The sequence below is a fragment of the Salvelinus fontinalis genome, chromosome 11 (genome assembly GCF_029448725.1).
Source record: "Salvelinus fontinalis isolate EN_2023a chromosome 11, ASM2944872v1, whole genome shotgun sequence".
In the NCBI taxonomy this organism is placed as follows: domain Eukaryota; kingdom Metazoa; phylum Chordata; class Actinopteri; order Salmoniformes; family Salmonidae; genus Salvelinus; species Salvelinus fontinalis.
Window position 1 is genome coordinate 27,944,813 of NC_074675.1, and position 22,192 is coordinate 27,967,004.

The window sequence follows — 22,192 nt, forward strand, 5'->3', positions numbered from 1 at the left end:
TCCAAAGATCTAATCAACCATAGCCTTCATACTGAACAGGGCCGGATCAAGAAACCATAGTCCCCTGGGCTTTGTTTCTAGTTGTTCTACAGACCGATTATCCTTTTCTTTTCAGCAGTAGGCATTGGCTTTCCAAAACTGTATGTTTTTCCCTCGATTCTATTTAGAATTATGCAAAAGGCAAAACCGACAGCCTCAACCAACCATAGAAATATATTCCATAGATGGCAGTTCCCATTCAAGTCAGGACTGGCAGCCATTGCTAGTGTACCCATGAGTTTAACAGTCAAAGGTTACAGCACCCTTCTATGGATTATATGTCTATGGTCAACACACAACAAGCTGTATATTTGGCACGCATGCTGCCCGAACTGCGGCCTTCCCTACTGTGAGCATACAGGTAAATGCACAAATAAAGGGAACACTTGAGTAAACAGTTGTACAAAGTATATGTTATGGTGTGGGGTGCATTTTCCTGGCATGGTTTAGGTCTACTTGTAGAATCTATGCCAAGGCGCATTGAAGCTGTTCTGGGAGCTCGTATTGGCCAAATACCTTTTTTTAGACACTTTATGTTGACGCTTCCTTTATTTTGGCAGATACCTGTATGTGCTTGTGATAAAACTTAATCGGTTTTCCTTTTCTAAACTAGTGATCTTCTGTAGCAAAATTTTGCTCTCTGCTGTATTTTGAACATTGAGAGCGGGCTCCTGTGGTTGGATAAAAAATTATAATATGGATATATTATTATTTTTGTTGGCCTCTTGGGCCCAGCCCCTGACTCACACAATTGACCAGTCACATTTATTTGTTCTGCAGTTTATAATTTTGTTTTTATTAATCAGTTACCCAATCATGGCAGGGCCCCCCATTTAATCACATGGGCCTCCTACCTCCTCTCCTCCCCCATCTGATGATTAGCAGAGCGGCAGCAATAGGCTGTCTACACTCATTGAGAGTGGGCTCCTGAGTCCTCCTGTGGTTGGCAGTTGCAATAAAAAAATACAATATCTATACTACATATATAACATATACTGTATATAAAATATCTAAAATATATACAGTATTTCCTTTATTTATTTTGTAAAACGGGCCTGGGCCCTGGAGCTTCAGCCCCGGTGTGCCCCTGCGTTAATCCAGCCCTGCCTACAGTACATAAACCCAACCTCACTCCAAATTAACTTTCACATACAGCTTGTTAAAGAAAAGGTATAGGAGTTACTTTGAACTATTCAATGTGACTTATGTAGTCTACGCAAATGAGTTTCGAGGCTGATCCATGTCTAAATGAGTTGACACTATGTCCGAGCTGAATCAAACATAGCTTTTTACCGGATCTGAGTAGGGTACATAGAGGTAAGCATCTGGATGGTGGACTTGTTCTCACTGGGTGCATTATTCCTCATATACCAGTAGGAGTCAAATGTTCAGTCGGGAATTGTTGGACTGTGGCTTCACATTTCATTTCAATACACCTCTTTATTTAGGTTGATGGCATGCCGTTGAAACAATGACGTTTTCAAACATGCCATTTTACTATCCACATTGAAACAAGATCAAATCAAATATGTCCAATCAAATATGAAATTCTATATAATTTCAACCACCTGATATATATAATATATAAACAGGAATAAAATGATTTCTAACATTTCTTTGTGTAATTTTCAACACAATTTCGACGTTATACATAGTTCTGATGATGATGTTGAAATCAGATTGATGTAAAAACCTGTTATTCAGGTTAAGTCAATGAATTTAAGTTGAAGTTTTACCCTAATTCAATGTTTACAACGCGGGTTGAAATTAGATGTAAACAGTACTGGTTGATTACTTTTTTCAAATCCAATGTATTTTCCACATCGATTCCACGTCGCAATAGATTGACAAATTACATTGAAACAACGTTGATTCAACTGTGTGTGCCCAGTGGGATAGCACTTAACTGACTACACACACACACACAGCACTACACCATAGAACGAAGAAAAGTACATATAAGCAAAGATTACATTTGCTGATTCTAATATTTTTCTAATCATTCCGATTACGACACCTTACAATAATATCCATTTTCCGGATTTAGCATCACTGTGAAGCGCAGTTGCGATGATAACTTTAGCCGCATGCAAGCCTGTTGCACTGGTCCGACAACCCATTAGTGTTTATCTTCTCTGCTTCCGTCCACTGCTACAGGGAGGGCTCCCCAGCTCCCCACCACCCTCCCTCCATCCCTCCTTCCTTCCTTCCCTCCTTGCGAAACGGGCCACCCATCTGTTCTCCTTTCTCCTGGCCCTCGCCTTTTCCCCTCTCAAATAAAGGCGCCAATCATTTTAATTGGCACCCTGGAGTCAATTGTCCCTGTGTCACTGGAAAGGAGGAAGCGAGGAGAGGAGAGGACATCAATGATATATGAATGACGTTTGTAATTCAGAGAGGGTATAGCTAGTGGCTGACTTATCAACCAGAATAATATTAAATATGTTTCCCCATTGAGCAAATGCTATAGCTTACATACAGGCCTTGATATTTAACAGTGGGTTTTCAATACAAATGAAGTATTTTCTTTATATATATTTTTTATTTAACGAGGAAAGTTAAGAACAAATTCTTATTTACAATGATGGTATACACCGGCCAAACCTGGGCCAATTGTGTGCCGCCCTATGGGACAACCCAATCACGGCTGGATGTGATACAGTCTGGATTCGAACCAGAGTGTCTGTGGTGACACTTCCAGCACTGAAATGCAGTGCCTTAGACTGCTGCACCACTCAGAAGTCAAGTGTTGCGATGAAATACAAAGAAGAGACAGACAGAAAGATAATTACATAGACATATATTTATACGCATATGAATACAAATACATATACATATTATACAATATCTTGGCCTTTCAAGCCATAGAGCATGAAAACAGCTCTTTCAAACCAGAACACAAAAAAAATGATCTTTAAATAAGTGCAATTTGTTAGAGACAAAGAATTGTAAAACATATATAAAGTTATTTTTTCCATCATTCTTTTTTTTTTGTTTTGAGTAAAGATCACATGGTACGGACATGGAGATAGTTGTGCAAAGACCTATATATTTACATTGAGTTTGTTCTTCACTGTGAGTAATAGAATGTTGCCGGTTAACTCGACACGGTCAATTACAACTTTTACTTAGCCTGACCCCAGATCACTTTGTGCTTTTATCCAACAGCATGACAAATAATAGTTGGCCTAAGCACATACAGATCTGGAATTAGGTTATAACTTTCATGCCCAAAGGAATTACTGTACTGTATGGCCTATATACCCTTGGATGGCCTATATAACCTTAGTTGTGCGTAAAAACAAAACACTGCCTCTGTATAATAATCTTTTTTTTTCAAATAAAGAAACATTGCCACACAATCTCATAGGACTTAAACCATCAAACTCATGATACAATAGCACCGTGTAGATGGAGAGAGAGAGAGAGTGTGAGAGTGAGAACTGGGCCCATATTTATAAAGTTTCTCAAAACAGGAGTGCTGATCTAGGATCAGCCTTCCTACACTGAGATACTTTGGGAATATGGGCCCTGGAGAGAGCTTGAAGGAAGAGAGGGAACTACTGTATTCTCCAGGGTTGGGGTCAGTTTCATTTCAATGCTATTCAATTCAGAACCTAAAGCAAATTCCAAATCCAAATTGAAAAGCATTGGAATTATAGTCTACTTCCTGAATTGATGGGATTTTAAAGGGAATTGAACTCTGGTATTCTTTATTACCCCCAGTCAATTCTCTCTGGCATGGGTTTCTTTGTATATGATGCTGTATTTTCAGTGCTGCACGGTGTCAGGAGATTGCACATCACAAAATAAACGATTCCATTCAGTCAGTGAGCCCAGAGAAATAGAAAGAGAGAAACAGTTTGATGCTGAGCTATTTGCTATGAAAGCATTATCATCTTCGACCCAGTAAGGCCAAGGGCTAGATTTTCTTATGTGGTCCCTTTGAATGTTTTTTTTTTCTTCATATGAAGCGTTATGTGTTTTTGAACATGAGAATGGCCTCTTATTCAGGGTATCATTCACTATATAGCTTTTTAGTTTTGTGCTGCTTTTCCATGTGGTTACAACACTGCATTTGAACAAGTATAGCGTCTGTTGAACATGCAATACAAACACACGACTGACTGTACAGCTGCAGGAACGGGAGATGCTATTGAAAGGGATGGGGGTCACATGACAGTTACTTCTCTTCTAGGTTAGTTATTATCTGAGGAGGTTTTGAGGGGATGTGCTGGGTGAATATCGGAGTTGGATCCAGATACTGAGACCTGAAGAAAAAAATACCATTTGACATTACAAGAGGAAATGCAGTAATTATTTTAAGGAATACCCCAAACGAAACATAGGCTACTGTGTCTCACTCTCTCTGTATGAAGAGAGAATGCCTTGGGCAAAGCTGCAGGTGAGCAACTGAAAGAGTTTTGGGGGGAAAAGATAGAAAGAAACAAAATAGGAAGTAAAGTAGAAGTGTAAAGCTAGCCAGGTAGTAGAAGTGTGAAGCTAGCCAAGTCAGCCAGGTCACCCGTGATACAAGTCAGTATTCGACATCCATACATGTCCGAGGACGTTGGGAGATGACGTGGAAATCAGCCACAAGGGCAACAGTGAGCGCTGTTATCTTCAAATAGGCATTGGCCTCTGATTTCAAAGGTTGGAAATTCAAATCTAGCAAAAAAAGTTTTCATTTGAAACCTATCCCAAACCTTAACTCTGAATGGTTAAGGTAAGTGTTAACACCTAAACTTCACCCTAACCTTAAAAATCCAGAGTTAATGCCTAAACTTAACCTTAAACACTTAGAAATTTGAAGTTTGCAACAACTTCAAAATTTGATGTTTAGAAACATGGATGAATGTCTAATTGTAACGCGAGACTGTGAGAGCCAGTTGAGCCAAGTAGTAGGAGTGTGAAGCTAGCCAAGTAGTAGTGGTGCGAAGCTAGTCAAGTAGTAGTGGTGCGAAGCTAGCCGAGTAGTAGAAGTTTGAAGCTAGCTAAGTTGCTTCCTCTCTGCCGGCTTCGCTGCCTCTCAGGTCCATCTCTCCCTTCAATATTTGATGGAGGACGGTTTGAATTATGGATGTTGCTTATTGAAAAAAAACAGTGTTCAACAACAGCCCCAGTAGAACCACAGCAACAAGACACAAGCAAAGACGTTTCCACAACTACAAGACCCAAATCGGTGGTACACTACGGTAACGAAAAAGGGACATTGGCTTAGTGGAAACCCCCGCAGCACTCACTCTCCAGGTCATAGAGTGTGCATTGTTCAAGATGGATAAACAAAAAAGCAAGAACAAGTGGGGCACAAAAAGAGTGCAAAAAAGCTTTATCTGATCAAGCTCGTGACAAATTACAGAAGATAACCAGTGCTTGACTTGGACTGACATAGGCGCCGGTACTCAATTTGTATGCCAGTACTGTTTATATCTAGGTGCAGTAGCTCCACAATATCTTTGAGCTAATATTCTATAAGATGAACAGGAGCTCTAGAAGATTTGAGGTGCCGGTACTCAGCTCCGGTGAGCTCCTGACCTAGTCAAGCACAGGAGATAACCACATCAGCAAAGCTACCACCTCGCCCTCGACTGATGAAACACGATCGCAGGTGGAAGCTAGTAGACCTACTTATGCAACAGCTAGCTAGCACTAGCAGCCTCCCAGTCCCGAAAGAGACCTCACTGCCTGGCCCCGGCAATGACAGTAGCCTTGCTCCTCCTCTTCTTCTTCCTCCCCTCGAGAATAGTGACAGTTCCTCTAGTGAGAGTGCCGGCCCTGTTTCTCCTCCTTCTCTCCCCCCCAAAAACCAAGCTGACGACTGCCAGAGACCCAGCGATGCTCAAATCAAATCAAATTCTATGAGAGCAACCCACCTTCTGTGAAAAACTGGTAAGCCTACGAGTGATGAGACGGATAGCCCCGTCAGCGTGTAGGGTGAGTTCCAATGTGTAATATAAATAGGTTACCAGCTAAATACTGTATATAGCTATACATACTGGTTTCATAGACTGGAAGTAACATAGTAAATGTAAATCCAGAACACTCAAATTAGTATGATATGTTACATTTGGTATGGACGGTTGCATAAGGTTACTTAAGGCACAAACGAAGCGGATGTGGTTGGGTTAGTGCATAATGTGAACGTCAGCAACGCAAAGGTTTGTGTGTTCAAATCTCATCACGGACAACTTCAGAATATTTGCAACTACTTACTACTTTTTGTCTACTTCGCAGCTACTTAGCATGTTAGCTAACTATTCCCCTAACCCTAACCCTTTTGGCTAACCCGTCCCCGTCCCCTAACCTTAACCATTTTAGCTAACCCTTCTCCTAACCCTAACTCTTTTAGCTAACCCTTCTCCTAACTCTTTTAGTTAACCCTTCTCCTAACCCTTTTAGCTAACCCTCTCCCTAACCCTAACCCTTTTAGCTAACCCTTCCCCTAACCCTAATCTTAACCCTTTTAGCTAACACTTCTCCTAACCCTAACCCTTTTAGCTAACCCTTCCCCTAACCCTAACCTTAACCCTTTTAGCTAACCCTTCTCCTAACCCTAACTCTTTTAGCTAACACTTCTCCTAACCCTAACCCTTTTAGCTAACCCTTCCCCTAACCCTAACTTTAACCGTTTCAGTTAACCCTTCCCCTAACCCTAACTGGTGTGGCAGGTAGCCTAGTGGTTAGAGCATTGGGCCAGTAACCGTAAAGGTTACTCAATTGAATCCCTGAGCTGACAAGGTAAAAATATGTTGTTCTGCCCCTGAATAAGGCAGTTAACCCACTGTTCCCCGGTAGGCTGTCACTGTAAATAAGAATTTGTTCTTAACTGACTTGCCTAGTTAATTAAATAAAGGTTAAAAAAATAATCCCTAGTACTAGTAAACATTAGTTACAACAAATTGGAATTTGTAACATAATGTGTAATTTGTAACATATTAAATGGATGATGGACATTCACGAATTAATACATACCAAACATAACATATCATGCTAAATGGACTCCTGAGTGGCGCAGCGGCCTAAGGCACTGCGTCTTAGTGCAAGAGGCATCCCTACAGTCCCTGGTTTGAATCCAGGCTGTATCACATCTGGCTGTGTTTGGGAGTCCCATAGGACAGCGCACAATTGACCTAGCATCGTCCGGGGTAGGCAGTCATTGTAAATAAGAATTTGTTCTTAACTGACTTGCCTAGTTAAAAAAATTTAATGTCTTGGTTTTACGTACAAAACAGTACGAAATGCTCTGAGACCACATTGAGCTATTTGTAGGCTAGACTGCATTGTCTGCATAATGAAACAATCCCTAGTAAGCTATTGCTTTGACGGTGGACTGATTCTATTAACGCTCAATAATACACTGGTTTTAAGCAGCACAAACTTTTTACCCAAGCTACGAGAGAGCACAAGGAAGGCTAAGGTAGGCTATAAGACCTAACAGGACAGTTGTATATTCAAACAATAATTTATTGGTTACTGATTAGTGTGCTGTTGCATCGAAAAATTCATATTACAATCTTCAATGTTTGAATTTCCCACTTTAATTACTGAACAAGTAAATACATTATTGCCACCAGCCAGCATTCTAAATAGCAGCACTGCGACACTGTAGGCCTATAGCTTCGTGAAACATAAACATTAGGGATGCACGATATATCGGTAAGCATATCGGAATCGGCCGATATTAGCTAAAAATGCCAACTTCGGCATCGGCCCGATGTCTAGTTTAACGCAAAACCGATGTCAAAGCTGACGTGCATACCTATATAACGTAGGTAGATGACGTAATGACGCCGCGAAAAATACAGCGCTACACGTGCAACACAGCATTCCTAACCTAGCCCCAAATGTCTGCTGTGTGGATCTATTTTGGTGTTTCAAAGGAAGATAACAAAAAGGCCATATGCAATGTTTACGCTGCTATTATTTCCAGAGGGGAGAAAGTGAAATCGTTCAATACCACAAACCTAATTACTCATTTGAAAGTGCATCACCCCCAGACGTTCAGCGAAAAAAAGCTGGGAAAAAATAAGCGCATACTTCCAACAATTAAACTAATTCAAGTCAAGCAGTCATTTGAAAGAGTAGGAACATTTCAGCGAGACAGCTCAAAGGTGAAATCCATTGACGCCAAGATAATGGAATTCATTGCCCTTGACAATCAACAGTTTTCTGTCGTGGATGATGTTGGCTTTCCCCGAATGGTCGAGCACCTAGAGCACCGGTACACACTACCTTGTAGGTGGTATTTTTCAGACGTAGCCCTACCGGAGTTACACGGTATCGTTGAAATGCACATCAATGAGCTACTTGCTATGGGCGTCACTGCTATTAGCGTCATAACTGACATTTGGACCAGCAATGTCAGCCCCATGAGCATGCTTAGTCTGACAGCACAGTGGGTCGACGAGGATTTCGTACTGAGGAAAGCCGTATTGCATGCTCAAGAATGTGCTGGTTCTCATACCGCTGCTGCCATTTCAATGACATTTGGGAACATGTTTGAAACTTGGAAACATGAACACACTCCTAGCTCCATTCGAACAACTGACTTGAGAAATAAGCTCATCAACTGCCTCTGCAGCAGACGTGATACCCTCTGTCACGGCATTGAAATGCCTCCTCAAAAAAACTGCCGACACAGAACGTGGGGTTAAAACTTGAAAAAGTACTCTACTAGAGGCAAGCGATTCGGTGACATTCTCTCTGAGCCTCTTCCCTGTGTCGCCACCATGCTCGATGCTAGGTACCTGGACCGCTACTTCGATGCAGACAAGAAACAGGGCTTACGTGAAATGTTACAGACACAGCTGGACAAGATGGAAATGGACACAGTGACAGTGCGCACCGAGGAAGAGGACCCACGGACAGACAGAGCTGAAACTTCACTGCTTGACATGTATGATGAAATCCTGGTTGAGAATGAAACGACAGAACAAATGAACAAGGAAACAGCACAGCAAGTAAGTGAAAGAAATAGGTTTTGATTATGTTTTACTGGTAATGGGGACATACGTAAATGCCAACAAAATAACTTTTTGGTTAGTGTGTGTGTGTGTGTGTGTGTGTGTGTTTCAACTTTTTAACTGTACAAGAATGCTTAAAAGGCCGCTAAAATGTTAAATATCGGTTGTCGGTATCGGGTTTTTTGGCAAAGAAAATATTGGATATCGGTATCGGCCAAAAACGTAATACTGTATCCCTAATAAACGTTAGGCTTAACATGAGAAAATTACAACCAAACACTGTACCCTACCTCAGCGTTTATTTGTGAGGATGAGGTCGGCCATGTTTTATTGATGTCATCATGTAGCAACCAGGGAACTCACGAGAAGAAGAGATAGGGGGCTCAAGATGGCTCTATCTGTGTGGCCTATTGTGACTCCATGAAGAGAGTCAACTGACAATAAAAGCAAGCAGATATTACGTAGGGAATTAAATATGAATGGCCAGAGCATAGGGAAAAAAGTTGTCTGGTCACAGTCAATACGGCTCAGATCTTCAGGTCTCTTTGGGCAAAATCAAAACATGTGTCCTCCTGCTTCTGTATGTTCAACAACTGAATCCAGAACCTGTAACTAACTCTTAAGCTGTCTTTTTAATTTGACCAGACATGTCAGTTAAGAACAAATTCTTATTTACAATGACGGCCTAGGAACAGTGGGTTAACTGCCTTGTTCAGGGGCAGAACGACAGATTTTTAGCTCACGGATTTGATCTACCAACCTTGCGGTTACTGGCCCAACACTCCAACCAATAGGCCACCTGCCACCTCAATGGGTAGTGGGTAGTCCGAATACATTGCATTTAAAACTGTACCTATGGGAGAGTGACTGTTGGGAGGATTAGTAGTGCACTATATGGGGAAAAGGGTGCCATTTGTGATACAACCTGTGAATATCTGATATCTCAAGATCTCTTTCATGAGAACAAACTTTCAACCAGAAAAAAGGGAGAAAAATGGAGAAAAGCTTCTAGGAACATAAAGTGCTTTATATCAAAGGTAAATTAATGGAAATCAAACAATGGATGATTCTTGTGCACAGGAGAGTGTCTGGGAGGGAATAGCCAAATATCATTGTTAAATAACAACAAGAGAAGGGAAAAAGAAGCAACTGGCTTTGAAAGTACCAATCTGAGTAAAGATTTACATTAAAAACAGATAAAAAGCGATCCTGTGTATGTTGACCTATCAGAACATCACACACAGAGTTCCATGAGATAAGGAGAAGTATTGATATGAACCGGTTAGGAATTCTCTGTGTGTGTCTGTGTCTGTGCGTGTGCGTGTGCGTGTGCGTGTGTGTGTGTGTGTGTGTGTGTGTGTGTGCATGCATGTGCACCAAACCTAGGCGATCAACATTCAACCACAAGGGAAGGAGTGGTGAATACCAGGTGATGTGGTAGTATACGTACCAGATAGATGGGTTGCATCTTATGTACACTAAAAACAAATACACCACCCTCCCTCCCCCCATGATGATAAACCCTTTGTGTTCCAAAACATTCTGAGATTATCTGAACGGGGGTTGTCAGGGTAACCTGCTTGCTTTAATCTAGAGAGTAGTCTCTGTAGCCAATGGTAACGCATACTGCAGGCAAAGTGATACTGTTTCACTGGTGAATTACATATCAAGAGTTAATCTCATGGGAGGGGATAAAAGGTCAGTGGGTCAAGCTCATCAGGTTGATCTCGAATTTACTCCAGTTAATGGTACGACAAAACAACGTGAGGGTGTAGCGCAGAGCAGAGATGAAGCTAACAACGCTATCGCTAACCCGTTACTTTGGCGAGGACATATCCCCAGTACCTTTTCTTTTTACATTTCTTAGCATGGATTTGACCTAAGACTAGCTTTAGTTTACACACCATTTGTCCACATTTTAAAACACACACAGAACCAACCAAATAAAGAATTTACAGGAATCAGTGTTGGACACTATACAATACGAACTAATATTAGAAACTGCTAAAGTGTATGATTATTTTACTTAGAACGTTCTGGCAGAAAGCTGCCACACATGATGATTTTGCTGGGAAGTATGTAATGTATTGAAGGGGTAACTGGTTGCACTCCTTGTAATGTAATCTATAGACAATATTCAGTAGCAAGTAGCTGGAGAACGGGTGGGTACAGGGTGCAACCAATGACACAACACGGCAGTGCAAGGATAGCCCTGCTCCTTCTGGGGTGCACCTCCTCCCAGCTGTCTGTCTGTCCATCCTTGTCAGCCAATCTTGGACAATGATGTTGGTGATCCAACCAACGACGGACAACAATGTTGGTGTGTGGATAGGTGGTGGTAGACCAGAGGCAGGGATGGAGGGAGAGAGGGGGGGAGTCATCCCAACCCCATCCCAAAACCCCAAGTAGCCGCCCCTTAGGAAACTGTCTTCTTCCCAGTCAGATCGCCATCCTTGGAGATCCTGTCCAGCCGCATGTAGGGTTCGAACGCAGAGGACCCGCACCCATACCCGGAAGCCAGTTCATGATGAGCGCCCCCTAGCAGCGGCATGGAGAAGCACAGTGAGTGCAACGGCGGCACGCCCAGACGCGACGAGGGCGGAGTCCCACCCAGGGAGGGCAACGACAGCCCGAAAGTCCCGCCCACCCCATGAACGCCATTTCCCGGTGGTGTGCTGCTACCCGGCGAGGAGGAGGAGCCTCCGGGGCTGCCCAGTAGAGAGCCGTTTCCTGGGTGGTGGGTGCCCAATAGGGGGTTGGGGGGCTGGGCGGAGAGGAGGCGCCCCTGCTCAAGGAGGCGCAGGATGTTACAGGTGGCCAGCGACTCGGAGGTGGAGGAGGAGCGCTTGTCAGAGTCCTTGGTTGTGTCTTTCTTCTGCTTGGTACGACGGTTCTGAAACCACACTTTGACCTGGAAGGACAGAAGAAGGGAGAGAAATGCTAAAGAGTTAAAACATGGTTTTATTAATTAAATGGTTTGGTTCACTAAAACAGCTGACAACAGGGTCAAAAATAACTCTTACTTATGTGCAGTTAAAACCATACAAAACACATTATATTTTGTCACTTATCCAGGGCAGTTGGGGTTAAGGGCCTTGCTCAAGGGAACATTGACACATTTTTCACCTAGTTGGCTGAGGGATTCGAATCAGCGACCTTTTGGTTACTGGCTCAAAGCTCTTAACTGCTAGGCCGCCCCAGATTCTTTCTCACCGATCATCTTAGCCATCACTGGATTTCAGTTAATTCTGTTGCATGAAACTTTAATCCAGAAGTCCCATTGAGATTTAAAAGAGCACATTATCAAGGGAGTCTTTGTCAAGAAGGCAGCTCCAAATTGAGAGAGTTACCCAGTACATTACTAAAGGCTTTCAGTGGAGGCTAGGGTAAAGCACATGATATGCCCACAGTATGCACACGTTGGTGACACACAATGCAAAAGTGCCTCGCCATCCATACACCCACAGACACACACCAACATACATACAAAGGCAATCCCAAGTACACCTCATTGGATCAACACTGTTGTTTCTCTGACTGGGTTTGACCACGATTGGATGGTTTTACCCTCATCTCTCTCACTAAGGTGCCTGACAGAGACAGGGGGGAGGAGTCCGTGTGCGATTTGAAGGCAATGGTGACCTTGTCAGCCAGTGAAAGTTAGAGTTAGTGAATCTGTTTTTTGTCTATGAGTGCAAAGTATACAACACATTACCCAAGTACGACAATACTATAAGCACAGCAATAGCTTTGAAGGGTATATGGGGTGCTGGTGTTTCCTCAACCTGTTTCGACTGAGAGTCAAAGCAAGGGAAAAGTGACGTGTTGTGCTGTGGTAGGTAGGTAGGCAGGGCTACACAGTAGACTTCTCTACACAGCACACAGCGTGCCATTCGTGAGGATAGCTCACTGAACATTGACTGTCCTTGCTTCTGGATGTTTCATTGATGATGCACGAGTGCTTTAATATATAGCGTGTGTGTGGTACTGTCGAGTGTGGGGGCGGGGGGGAAAGGCATGTGCCACACACACAATACACAGGGAAAGGGGGGGTCAGTGGAGGTCAGATGCTTTTGCTCACACAGGTTATCGGGTGAACTTTAGCTCTGATCTTTGCATGCTCTCACAAATGATTGACCTGAATATATTTCGGATTGCCCTTAATTGATTGCACGTGTGTGCTGTGACTTGGAGATGTTCTATGCTTAATTGTGTAAACTTTTTTTTTAATCACCCTCCTCGTGTGATTGGAGCATCCCCTAACTATGCTCTCTCTTTCGTTGCAGTTTTCGCCCTCTGCCTCCTTTATAAGCTGGAGCAGGAGCACAAGACGGAGGCTGTCGGTCCAAACTGCGAAGGTCTGAGCTGCAGCACTCTGGTCGGAGCCAACTCTTTGAGTCAATTTATGCTTGATCCGGAAATGTGGTCGGAGGCGCCGTATGGATGGTGTGACGCAGGCCAAATTGAGCTCTATACCACGTCGCCGTGCGCCTCTCAAATTTTGTAACAATGCGGAGGGCTCCGTATAGCTCCGCATTTACATGATTGGTTGACGGTAGGTGAGGGCGGGAGGTCCTGTATAAACACAAACTCACTTCCTTGACAACTTCCTTCACAACAGCTCTGTGATGCTTGGCGAAGCGCAAGAAGTATGAATGTCCTGACTTCTGCAGAGACCATATCACCGCAAATTCTGCACGGCCAATGCAGACGTCGGATTGACCGTGCAGCGCTTTTAAGTGGTGTCTGACCTAAACATAGTTCGCCCTGCGTTCAGAACTGTCATCTATCATTGTTTTTTTTGTAGGTCTTGCTCCAAGCGTCACTCCCCATGCCCCCCCCCCCCCCCCCATGCTTGCGGTGACGGTGGCTCCGCCAGTCAGCTGTTGTTTATATTTCTTATCAAGTTTTGCCTGGTGAATTGTATTGCTCGTGACACCATCCAATGGGTGACCTGTCATGAACCATCCAATACGCAACCTGTCATGACACCATCCAATAGGTGACCTCCTCATGAACCTGTGTGTTTTATAGTGGAACTCAGTGATTTGTTGTACACTGCTCAAAAAAATAAAGGGAACACTTAAACAACACAATGTAACTCCAAGTCAATCACACTTCTGTGAAATCAAACTGTCCACTTAGGAAGCAACACTGATTGACAATAAATTTCACATGCTGTTGTGCAAATGGAATAGACAAAAGGTGGAAATTATAGGCAATTAGCAAGACACCCCCCAAAACAGGAGTGATTCTGCAGGTGGTGACCACAGACCACTTCTCAGTTCCTATGCTTCCTGGCTGATGTTTTGGTCACTTTTGAATGCTGGCGGTGCTCTCACTCTAGTGGTAGCATGAGACGGAGTCTACAACCCACACAAGTGGCTCAGGTAGTGCAGTTCATCCAGGATGGCACATCAATGCGAACTGTGGCAAAAAGGTTTGCTGTGTCTGTCAGCGTAGTGTCCAGAGCATGCAGGCGCTACCAGGAGACAGGCCAGTACATCAGGAGACGTGGAGGAGGCCGTAGGAGGGCAACAACCCAGCAGCAGGACCGGTACCTCCGCCTTTGTGCAAGGAGGTGCACTGCCAGAGCCCTGCAAAATGACCTCCAGCAGGCCACAAATGTGCAGCAGGACCGGTACACACAATTTCCACCTTTTGTCTATTCCATTTGCACAACAGCATGTGAAATTTATTGTCAATCAGTGTTGCTTCCTAAGTGGACAGTTTGATTTCACAGAAGTGTGATTGACTTGGAGTTACATTGTGTTGTTTAAGTGTTCCCTTTATTTTTTTGAGCAGTGTATAAGAATTTGCCCCAAACATAACGCTTTGTATTCAGGACAAAAAGATCATGCAAACAGGAGGCATGTATTGGAATATTTTTATTCTCTACAGGCCTCGTTCTTTTCACTCTGTCATTTGGGTTAATATTGGGGAGTAATTACAATGTTGTTGATCCATCCTCAGTTTCCTCATAATTCTCAAAACCATTAAACTCTGTTTTAAAATCACCATCATTTCCTTCTTCTCCAGCAACTGAGTTAGGAAGAATGCCTGTATCTTTATCGAGACTGGGTCTATTGATACACCATCCAAATCCTAATTAATAACTTGCTCAAAGGGATATTCAGCGTCTATGGTTTTATATTTACACATCTACCAATCGGTGCAAATCTTTGCGAGGCATTAAAAAACCTCCCTGGTCTTTGTGGTTGAATCTGTGCTTGAAATTCACTACTCTATTGAGGGATCTTACAGATAATTACGTGTAGGATTTTATTTTAAAAATCATGTTAACAATTATTATTGAACATGCAACTCGTGCAATGGAGATCTTCGTGGGCTATACTCAGCCTTGTTTAAGGGTAGTAAGTTGGTGGTCTGTTGACATCCCCTACAGTGTCTCCTAATAGTCTATGTGCCGGGGGGCTAGGGACAGTCTGTTATATCTGATGTAATTCTCCTGTCTGGTGTCCTGCGTAAATTTAAGTATGCTCCCTCTAATTCTCTCTCTCTCATCAGTCTCAACGTCAACAGTGAAGAGGTGACTCCGGGATGCTGACCTTCTAGGCAGAGTTCATCTGTCTAGTGTCTTTGTTCTTTGCCCATCTTAATCTTTTATAGGCCAGTCTGAGATATGGCTTTTTCTTTGCAACTCTGCCTAGAAGGCCAGGATCCCGGAGTCGCCTCTTCACTGTTGACGTTGAGACTGGTGTTTTGCGAGTACTATTTAATGAAGCTGCCAGTTGAGGACTTGTGAGGCGTCTGTTTCTCAAACTAGACACTCTAATGTACTTGTCCTCTTGCTCAGTTGTGCACTGGGGCCTCCCACTCTTCTTTCTATTCTAGTTAGAGCCAGTTTGCGCTGTTCTGTGAAGGGAGTAGTACACAACGTTGTATGAGATCTTCAGTTTCTTGGCAATTTCTCGCATGGAATAGCCTTCATTTGTCAAAACAAGAATAGACTGACGAGTTTCAGAAGAAAGGTCTTTGTTTCTGGACATTTTGAGGCTGTAATCGAACCCACAAATGCTGATGCTCCAGATACTCAACTAGTCTAAAGAAGGCCAGTTTTATTGCTTCTTTAATCAGAACAACAGTTTTCAGCAGTTTTCAACATAATTGCAAAAGGGTTTTCTAATGATCAATTAGCCTTTTAAAATTATAAACTTGGATTAGCTAACACAACATGCCATTGGAACACAGGAGTGATGGTTGCTGATAATTGGCCTCTGTACGCCTATGTCGATATTCCATAAAAAAAATCTGCCGTTTCCAGCTACAATAATCATTTACAACATTAACAATGTCTACACTGTATTTCTGATCAATTTTGTGTTATTTTAATGAACAAAAAATGTGCTTTTCTTTCAAAAACAAGGACATTTCTAAGTGACCTCAAACTTTTGAACGGTAGTGTATATATCTTATTTTTTTTTACATAGAATTAAGTTGATTGATTATGGCTCTAGATTGCAGGAAAAAAGCTGTTTCAGGTATTTGAAAAATGCTGAATTCTCCAGCCCCACAGCTATCCTCACATACTTTCTGCCCCCACAGACTTTTTGGGGTACATGCCGCCCCTGCATAGTATTCACATGCTCTGCAACCATCAACGCATTGCCTGTTTATTTTGAGAACCCTGCCATCTAATTCAGCTAAAAAGGGGATTGGGCTATTGGTACAGCAGACTGAGCACCAAGCGGCTTCCATTTTGCAGCTAGACACCATAAAGTGTTCATGTAATATTATTAACGTTTCACAACAATTTGCTGATTTGACAGTCAGGCAGAATAATGTTAGGATGTGGCTTAGAACATGCCATCTCTGAAGTCAGTGCACACGCCGTATAGCCTAGCCTACACACGGAGGGAGGGATATCATGGGTTGCTGTCACGTTCCTGACCTTATTTTCCTTTGTTTTGTCTTTGTTTAGTTGGTCAGGACGTGAGCTGGGTGGGCATTCTATGTTATGTGTTTCTATGTTGGGTTCATTGTTATTTAGCCTTATATGGTTCTCAATCAGGGACAGGTGTTTGACGTTTCCTCTGATTGAGAACCATATTAAGGTAGGCTGTTCACACCGTTTGTTGGTGGGTGATTGTCTTCCGTGTCTGTGTATGTACCACACGGGACTGTTTCGTTTGTTTAGTCTGTTCCTGTTCGAGCGTTCTTCGTGTTATGTAAGTTCTCATGTCCAGGTCGGTCTATGTCGTTTTTGTTATTTTGTAATTTATTCAAGTGTGCTTCGTGTTCGTCTTGTTTAAATAAATTCATCATGTATTCCACACAAGCTGCGTTTTGGGCCGATCCATGCTCCTCCTCAGACGAGGAGGAGAACAATCGTTACAGTTGCGTTCCAATGGCAACCTATTCCTTATATAGTGCACTAGAGAATAGGGTTCCATTTGGAAAGCATCAATGATGAGCAGGACCTAGATAACCTATATGACTATCAGCAGCATGGCAAGTACAGGACACACACAACATAATACAGCCATGAGGTGAGCTGCTGTATTCACATCACACACAGCAGTCACAGAGAGGTCATGTGTATATAAAACACACAACCGATGGCAACCACAGGACAGAAACCTCCCCAGTCCCCACCACAATTCTCTCTTTAGCATTTACTCACACACATAATCTCTGGTAACCTTGAAGAGAGAGGGGAAAATATTCAGACACTCTAGGAGGAGGACAATGGAGGTAGAATCAAGAAAAATATTCACTCAGTTAAAGAGTCTTGATCTGACTGGACAGGTGAAAGCTATGTGATAGAACTGTTGTTTACAGGGTTGGAGTTAATTCCATTTCGATTCCAGTCAATTCAGGAAGTACACTGAAATTCCAATTCTCTTCAATGCTTTTCAAATCAGGAAAATGTGGAATTGGAATTCAGTTACATTTCTAAATTTACCTGAATTTAATTGAAATTGACCCCAACGCTGAATAAAACTGTTGTTTACATCTGCGGTCCTGGTGGTTAGTTAAGTCTCAGGACTTCAGGTCACCATTGTCTCAGCGGTTCCATTTGTATGTGTATAATGAGATTGGGAAGGGATCTTCCCCCGCTGAGAAGGACACTGATGCCACATCTTAGACTTAGAGTAAAGACCTGGGCCTCAATCCACATAGTCTCTGTCTTGTCTTAACCCTCTTTATGTATATAGTACATCTGTCTAAGCTAATAATACCACTTCCCACACCAGGGTTTTTCAAACCAAAACCTCAGATGGAGTCTTGTGTCCCTAATGCCTCCCCATTGGGTGAAAACCCACAATTACCACTCTCCACCTCCTCGGTGGGGCGTGGCTTAGCCAGGGACTGAGATGCGGGGAGGCTGGAGTGAGCCGGGCCGTTCATATCACAGTCGTCACAGTTGAGGAAAAACCCTGGGGTTTACAGGGGACTACTACGGGAGGGGGGGGTGGAATTATGAAAAGAGAAAGAAAACAAATCTGTACCCTCTCGTACATATACACTATTGGAAATAAATCCATCCTAATGAGATCCAGGGTTCAGAGCTAGGGCAGAGATTACAGAGTGAGAGAGAGAGGGGGAGTGCTGGCCTGGCAATGACCTGGATTTGCCCTGCAGCTCTCCCGCTCCCCTCTGCTCTGCTCTGGTAGGGCACAGCCAGGGCAAAGCAGAGCAGGGGTGGGCAGGGGTGGTTAGAACAGAGATAGGAGAGGATAGAGCAAAAGCAGAACATTCTGGATAGCTGGACTGCTACAGGGTAGTAGGCCTGTGTCCACTACTACACACTCCATCTCACAACACAAGGGTTAGAGTAGAGCAGGTAGGGCAAGACAGAGTGTGCAGGACAGAGCTGGATATTCCTGAGTCCACTAGTACTAAACACTGCCAAACCACAACAACACAAGCAGGGATGGAGTGGTGTTAGTTTGAGCCACCTGCTAGGGCTAACTAACCCAGGGCAAAGGTCAACTGGGAGTCCATATGTGAGTCTACCGAACTGAAGCAGCTCAGGAGATGGATGTCACACTATTTAAAGTCACATCAGCAACGCAACACCGGCAATACATGCAGACAGATAGCCGGTGTCTTGAATAGTTCTGATTGTGTCTAATGAAGACATCAGACCTACACATCAGAATGATTCTTTAGAAAATGTAATGCTATAAAAAAAGATATATATATAGGATTAGGCTGGCCAAAATGGGGTAACACTTTTATCACCCTTTATGTAGGATGACTTTGTTCCTAAGCCTCCATATAGTTCTTATGAAGGCTTTATAAATGCCCTATAAAGCTACTAAAGGCTGTAGTTGTGACCAAATAATGGGGTGTACTAGTGAGAAGCTAGTTAATCTCTCAAAAGAGAGTCTGTGGGGTGGAAAAGCCTGGCTCCATTAAGCAGGACGGACACCTGCTGACAATATTTCGAACACTTTCTGTGACCCTGGAAGAGGCTCAACGTTCCCCCGCGACCCCGCTGATCCTGCACATGTGATGAACATCAGACCGCCTGGCCTCGGTCTAGGAGTACAATGACTTCGTTTTCTATAGCAAAACTGTATGACTGTATGGCCCTTTTCTATAAGGAAACTCAATGGTAACAATGACTTTCTTTTCTATAAGAATACTGTATGGTAGCAATTACAAAATGTTCTGTATGGAAACGGTACGGTAACATTGTACATGGATGAATATGACAAATGTTCCTTTTCCCTCACAGCCCTTCTCTCTCTCTCCAATCCCACGTTCTGTTCTAACACCTGGGACCTCATCCAAACGCGGCCCCAGTTTCAATTTATAACTCCTACCCCCTATATCTCCTACCTCCTATCTCGTCATATTTTTCACCTTTTTTCACCTGCTCATCCTCTCGCCCTCGTGCCCTGCTCCTTTGCCCTCATCCCTCCCTCCCTCAATCCCGACTTTGCATTACTGAAACACATGTCCAGGCAGGTTCAGCCAAGGGTCGACCCCATCTTAGCCACTCACTGGTAGATGTAGCTCCCTAATCCTCCTTAGCGTAAAAGCACTTGGGACTATTATTAGGCCCTCTGCTCCCCGCTCTGTCCACCTCCCCATCCCGCCCACTGCCCCGCCCCGGGGTGGGCCTAGCCCTTCGTCCTAAGGTCCCATGATGTCGAGGTTTAGATAAACCAATTCGGCGTGTTGTTCTTGCTAATCCAATGAGATAATTGCGTTACGCTATTTCCCGGTGAACGAAATGAAGGCCTTGCACGCATGCACACACACATCCTTCAAAGAGATTTGTTGCACAAAAAAATAAAAAAATGACAAAAGCGTTTTGGAGACAACAAACAATGGCCGTGTAAACGTTTTTGTGCAGATATTATCTCTGTTGTATCACAAAAAAGATCAGTTGTATCACAACGTTGTGTCAAATGTGTTGAACGTCAGTTTTACAACCTGAGACTGTACAAGGCCAGAGGAGGACATCAATCACTGTACATAAAATTCCTTAAACTCTTGATCACACTTTTAAAATAATGAATAGCCCTGCAATGAATAGACAATGCAACAACATTTGTAACTGGTTTAGGCCCACGTCTGTCTGTCTCCCTTCCTTCCTAAAAATGTGTCCTACTCTTTCAGCTTTTATACAATCCCTGCCTCTGTCCCGTCCTCTCTCTCATTCTCCTACATCTGTAGGACTACGTAATGCCCTGTGCCCTCCGTGCTCCAGACGACTAGCCAGACAATGTCTGGGAGTTACTGAGAACAATGCACAGCGAAGGACATTCAGAAACACACACATATACACTACATGGCCAAAAGTACGTGGACGCCCCATCAAATTAGTGGATTCGTCTATTTCAGCCACCGACGTTGCTATCAGGTGTATGAAATCGAGCACACAGCCATGCAATCTCCATAGACAAACATTGGCAGTAGAATGGCCCGTACTGAAGAGCTCAGTGACTTCCAACGTGGCACCGTCATAGACTGTTGTGAAGTGGAACGTCTAGGAGCAACAACGGCTCAGCCACGAAGTGGTAGACAACACAAGCATAGAGAACGGGACCGCCGAGTGCTGAAGCGCATATCACGTCAAAATCATCTGTCCTCGGTTGCAAAACTCATTACCAAGCTCCAAACTGCCTCTGGAAGCAATGTCAGCAAAATGTCTGTTTGTCGGGAGCTTCATGAAATAGGTTTCCATGGCCGAGTAGCCGCGTACAAGCCTAAGATCACCATGTGCAATGCTGGATTGATGTAAAGCTCGCCGCCATTGGACTTTGGAGCAGCGGAAAGCGTTCTCTGGAGTGATGAATCATGTTTCACCATCTGGTAGTTTGGGTTTGGCGGATGCCAGGAGAACGCTGCCTGTCCCAATGCAAAGTGCCCACTGTAAAGTTTGGTGGATGAGGAATAATGGTCTGGGACTGTTTTTCATGGTTCAGCCTAGGCCCTTTAGTTCCAGTGAAGGGAAATCTTATCGCTACAGCATACAATAACATTTTAGACGATTCTATGCTTCCAATTTAGTGTCAACAGTTTGGGTAAGGCCTTTTCCTGTTTCAGCATGACAATACCCATGTGGACAAAGTGAGGTCCATACAGAAATGGTTTGTTAAGATTGATGTGGAAGAACTTGACTGGTCTTTGGGATTAATTGGAATGCACACTGCGAGCCAGGCCTAATCGCCCAACATCAGTGCCCAACCTCACTATTGCTCTTGTGGCTGAATGGAAGCAAGTCGCCGCAGCAATGTTCCAACATCTAGTGGAAAGCCTTCCCAGAAGAGTGGCAAATCCATATTAATGCCCATGATTTTGGAATGAGATGTTCGACGAGCAGGTGTCCACATACTATGTGCATACATACATAAACACAGAGAGAGACAGAGTCCGAGAGAGAAGGAGAGAGAGACACACACACACTCAGACCCCTGCTTTTTGCATCCTTGGTGATAGCCCAAGACAACAAATGAAAGTCCCGACAGCAAAGCAATAACTGAGTGACAACAGCACAGACTAGTATATGTGAAGAATCTCAGGTTTTTTGTATTTTAACCCTTTTTTCTCCCCAATTGGTAGTTACAGTCTTGCCCCATTGCTGCAACTCCTGTTCGAACTCGGGAGAGGCGAAAGTCAAGAGCCATGCCTTCCCCGAAATATTTCAAAAACTAAAAGCATTGTACTTGAAACAAATCATTCACTAAACCCTAAACCTCAATTAAATC

General features: G+C 43.4%; 1 protein-coding gene across 1 annotated transcript in view; it reads right to left on the reverse strand.

Moving 5' to 3' along the window:
• Positions 1–2,824: 2,824 nt before the first annotated feature.
• Positions 2,825–22,192, reverse strand: part of vax2 (ventral anterior homeobox 2) — a 31,480-nt gene continuing 12,112 nt past the window's right edge. Inside the window, exon 3 of the mRNA XM_055938243.1 lies at positions 2,825–11,913. Within this exon, the coding sequence (XP_055794218.1) occupies positions 11,419–11,913 (495 nt within the window). The 3' untranslated portion in view covers positions 2,825–11,418. The remainder of the gene's footprint in view (positions 11,914–22,192) is intronic.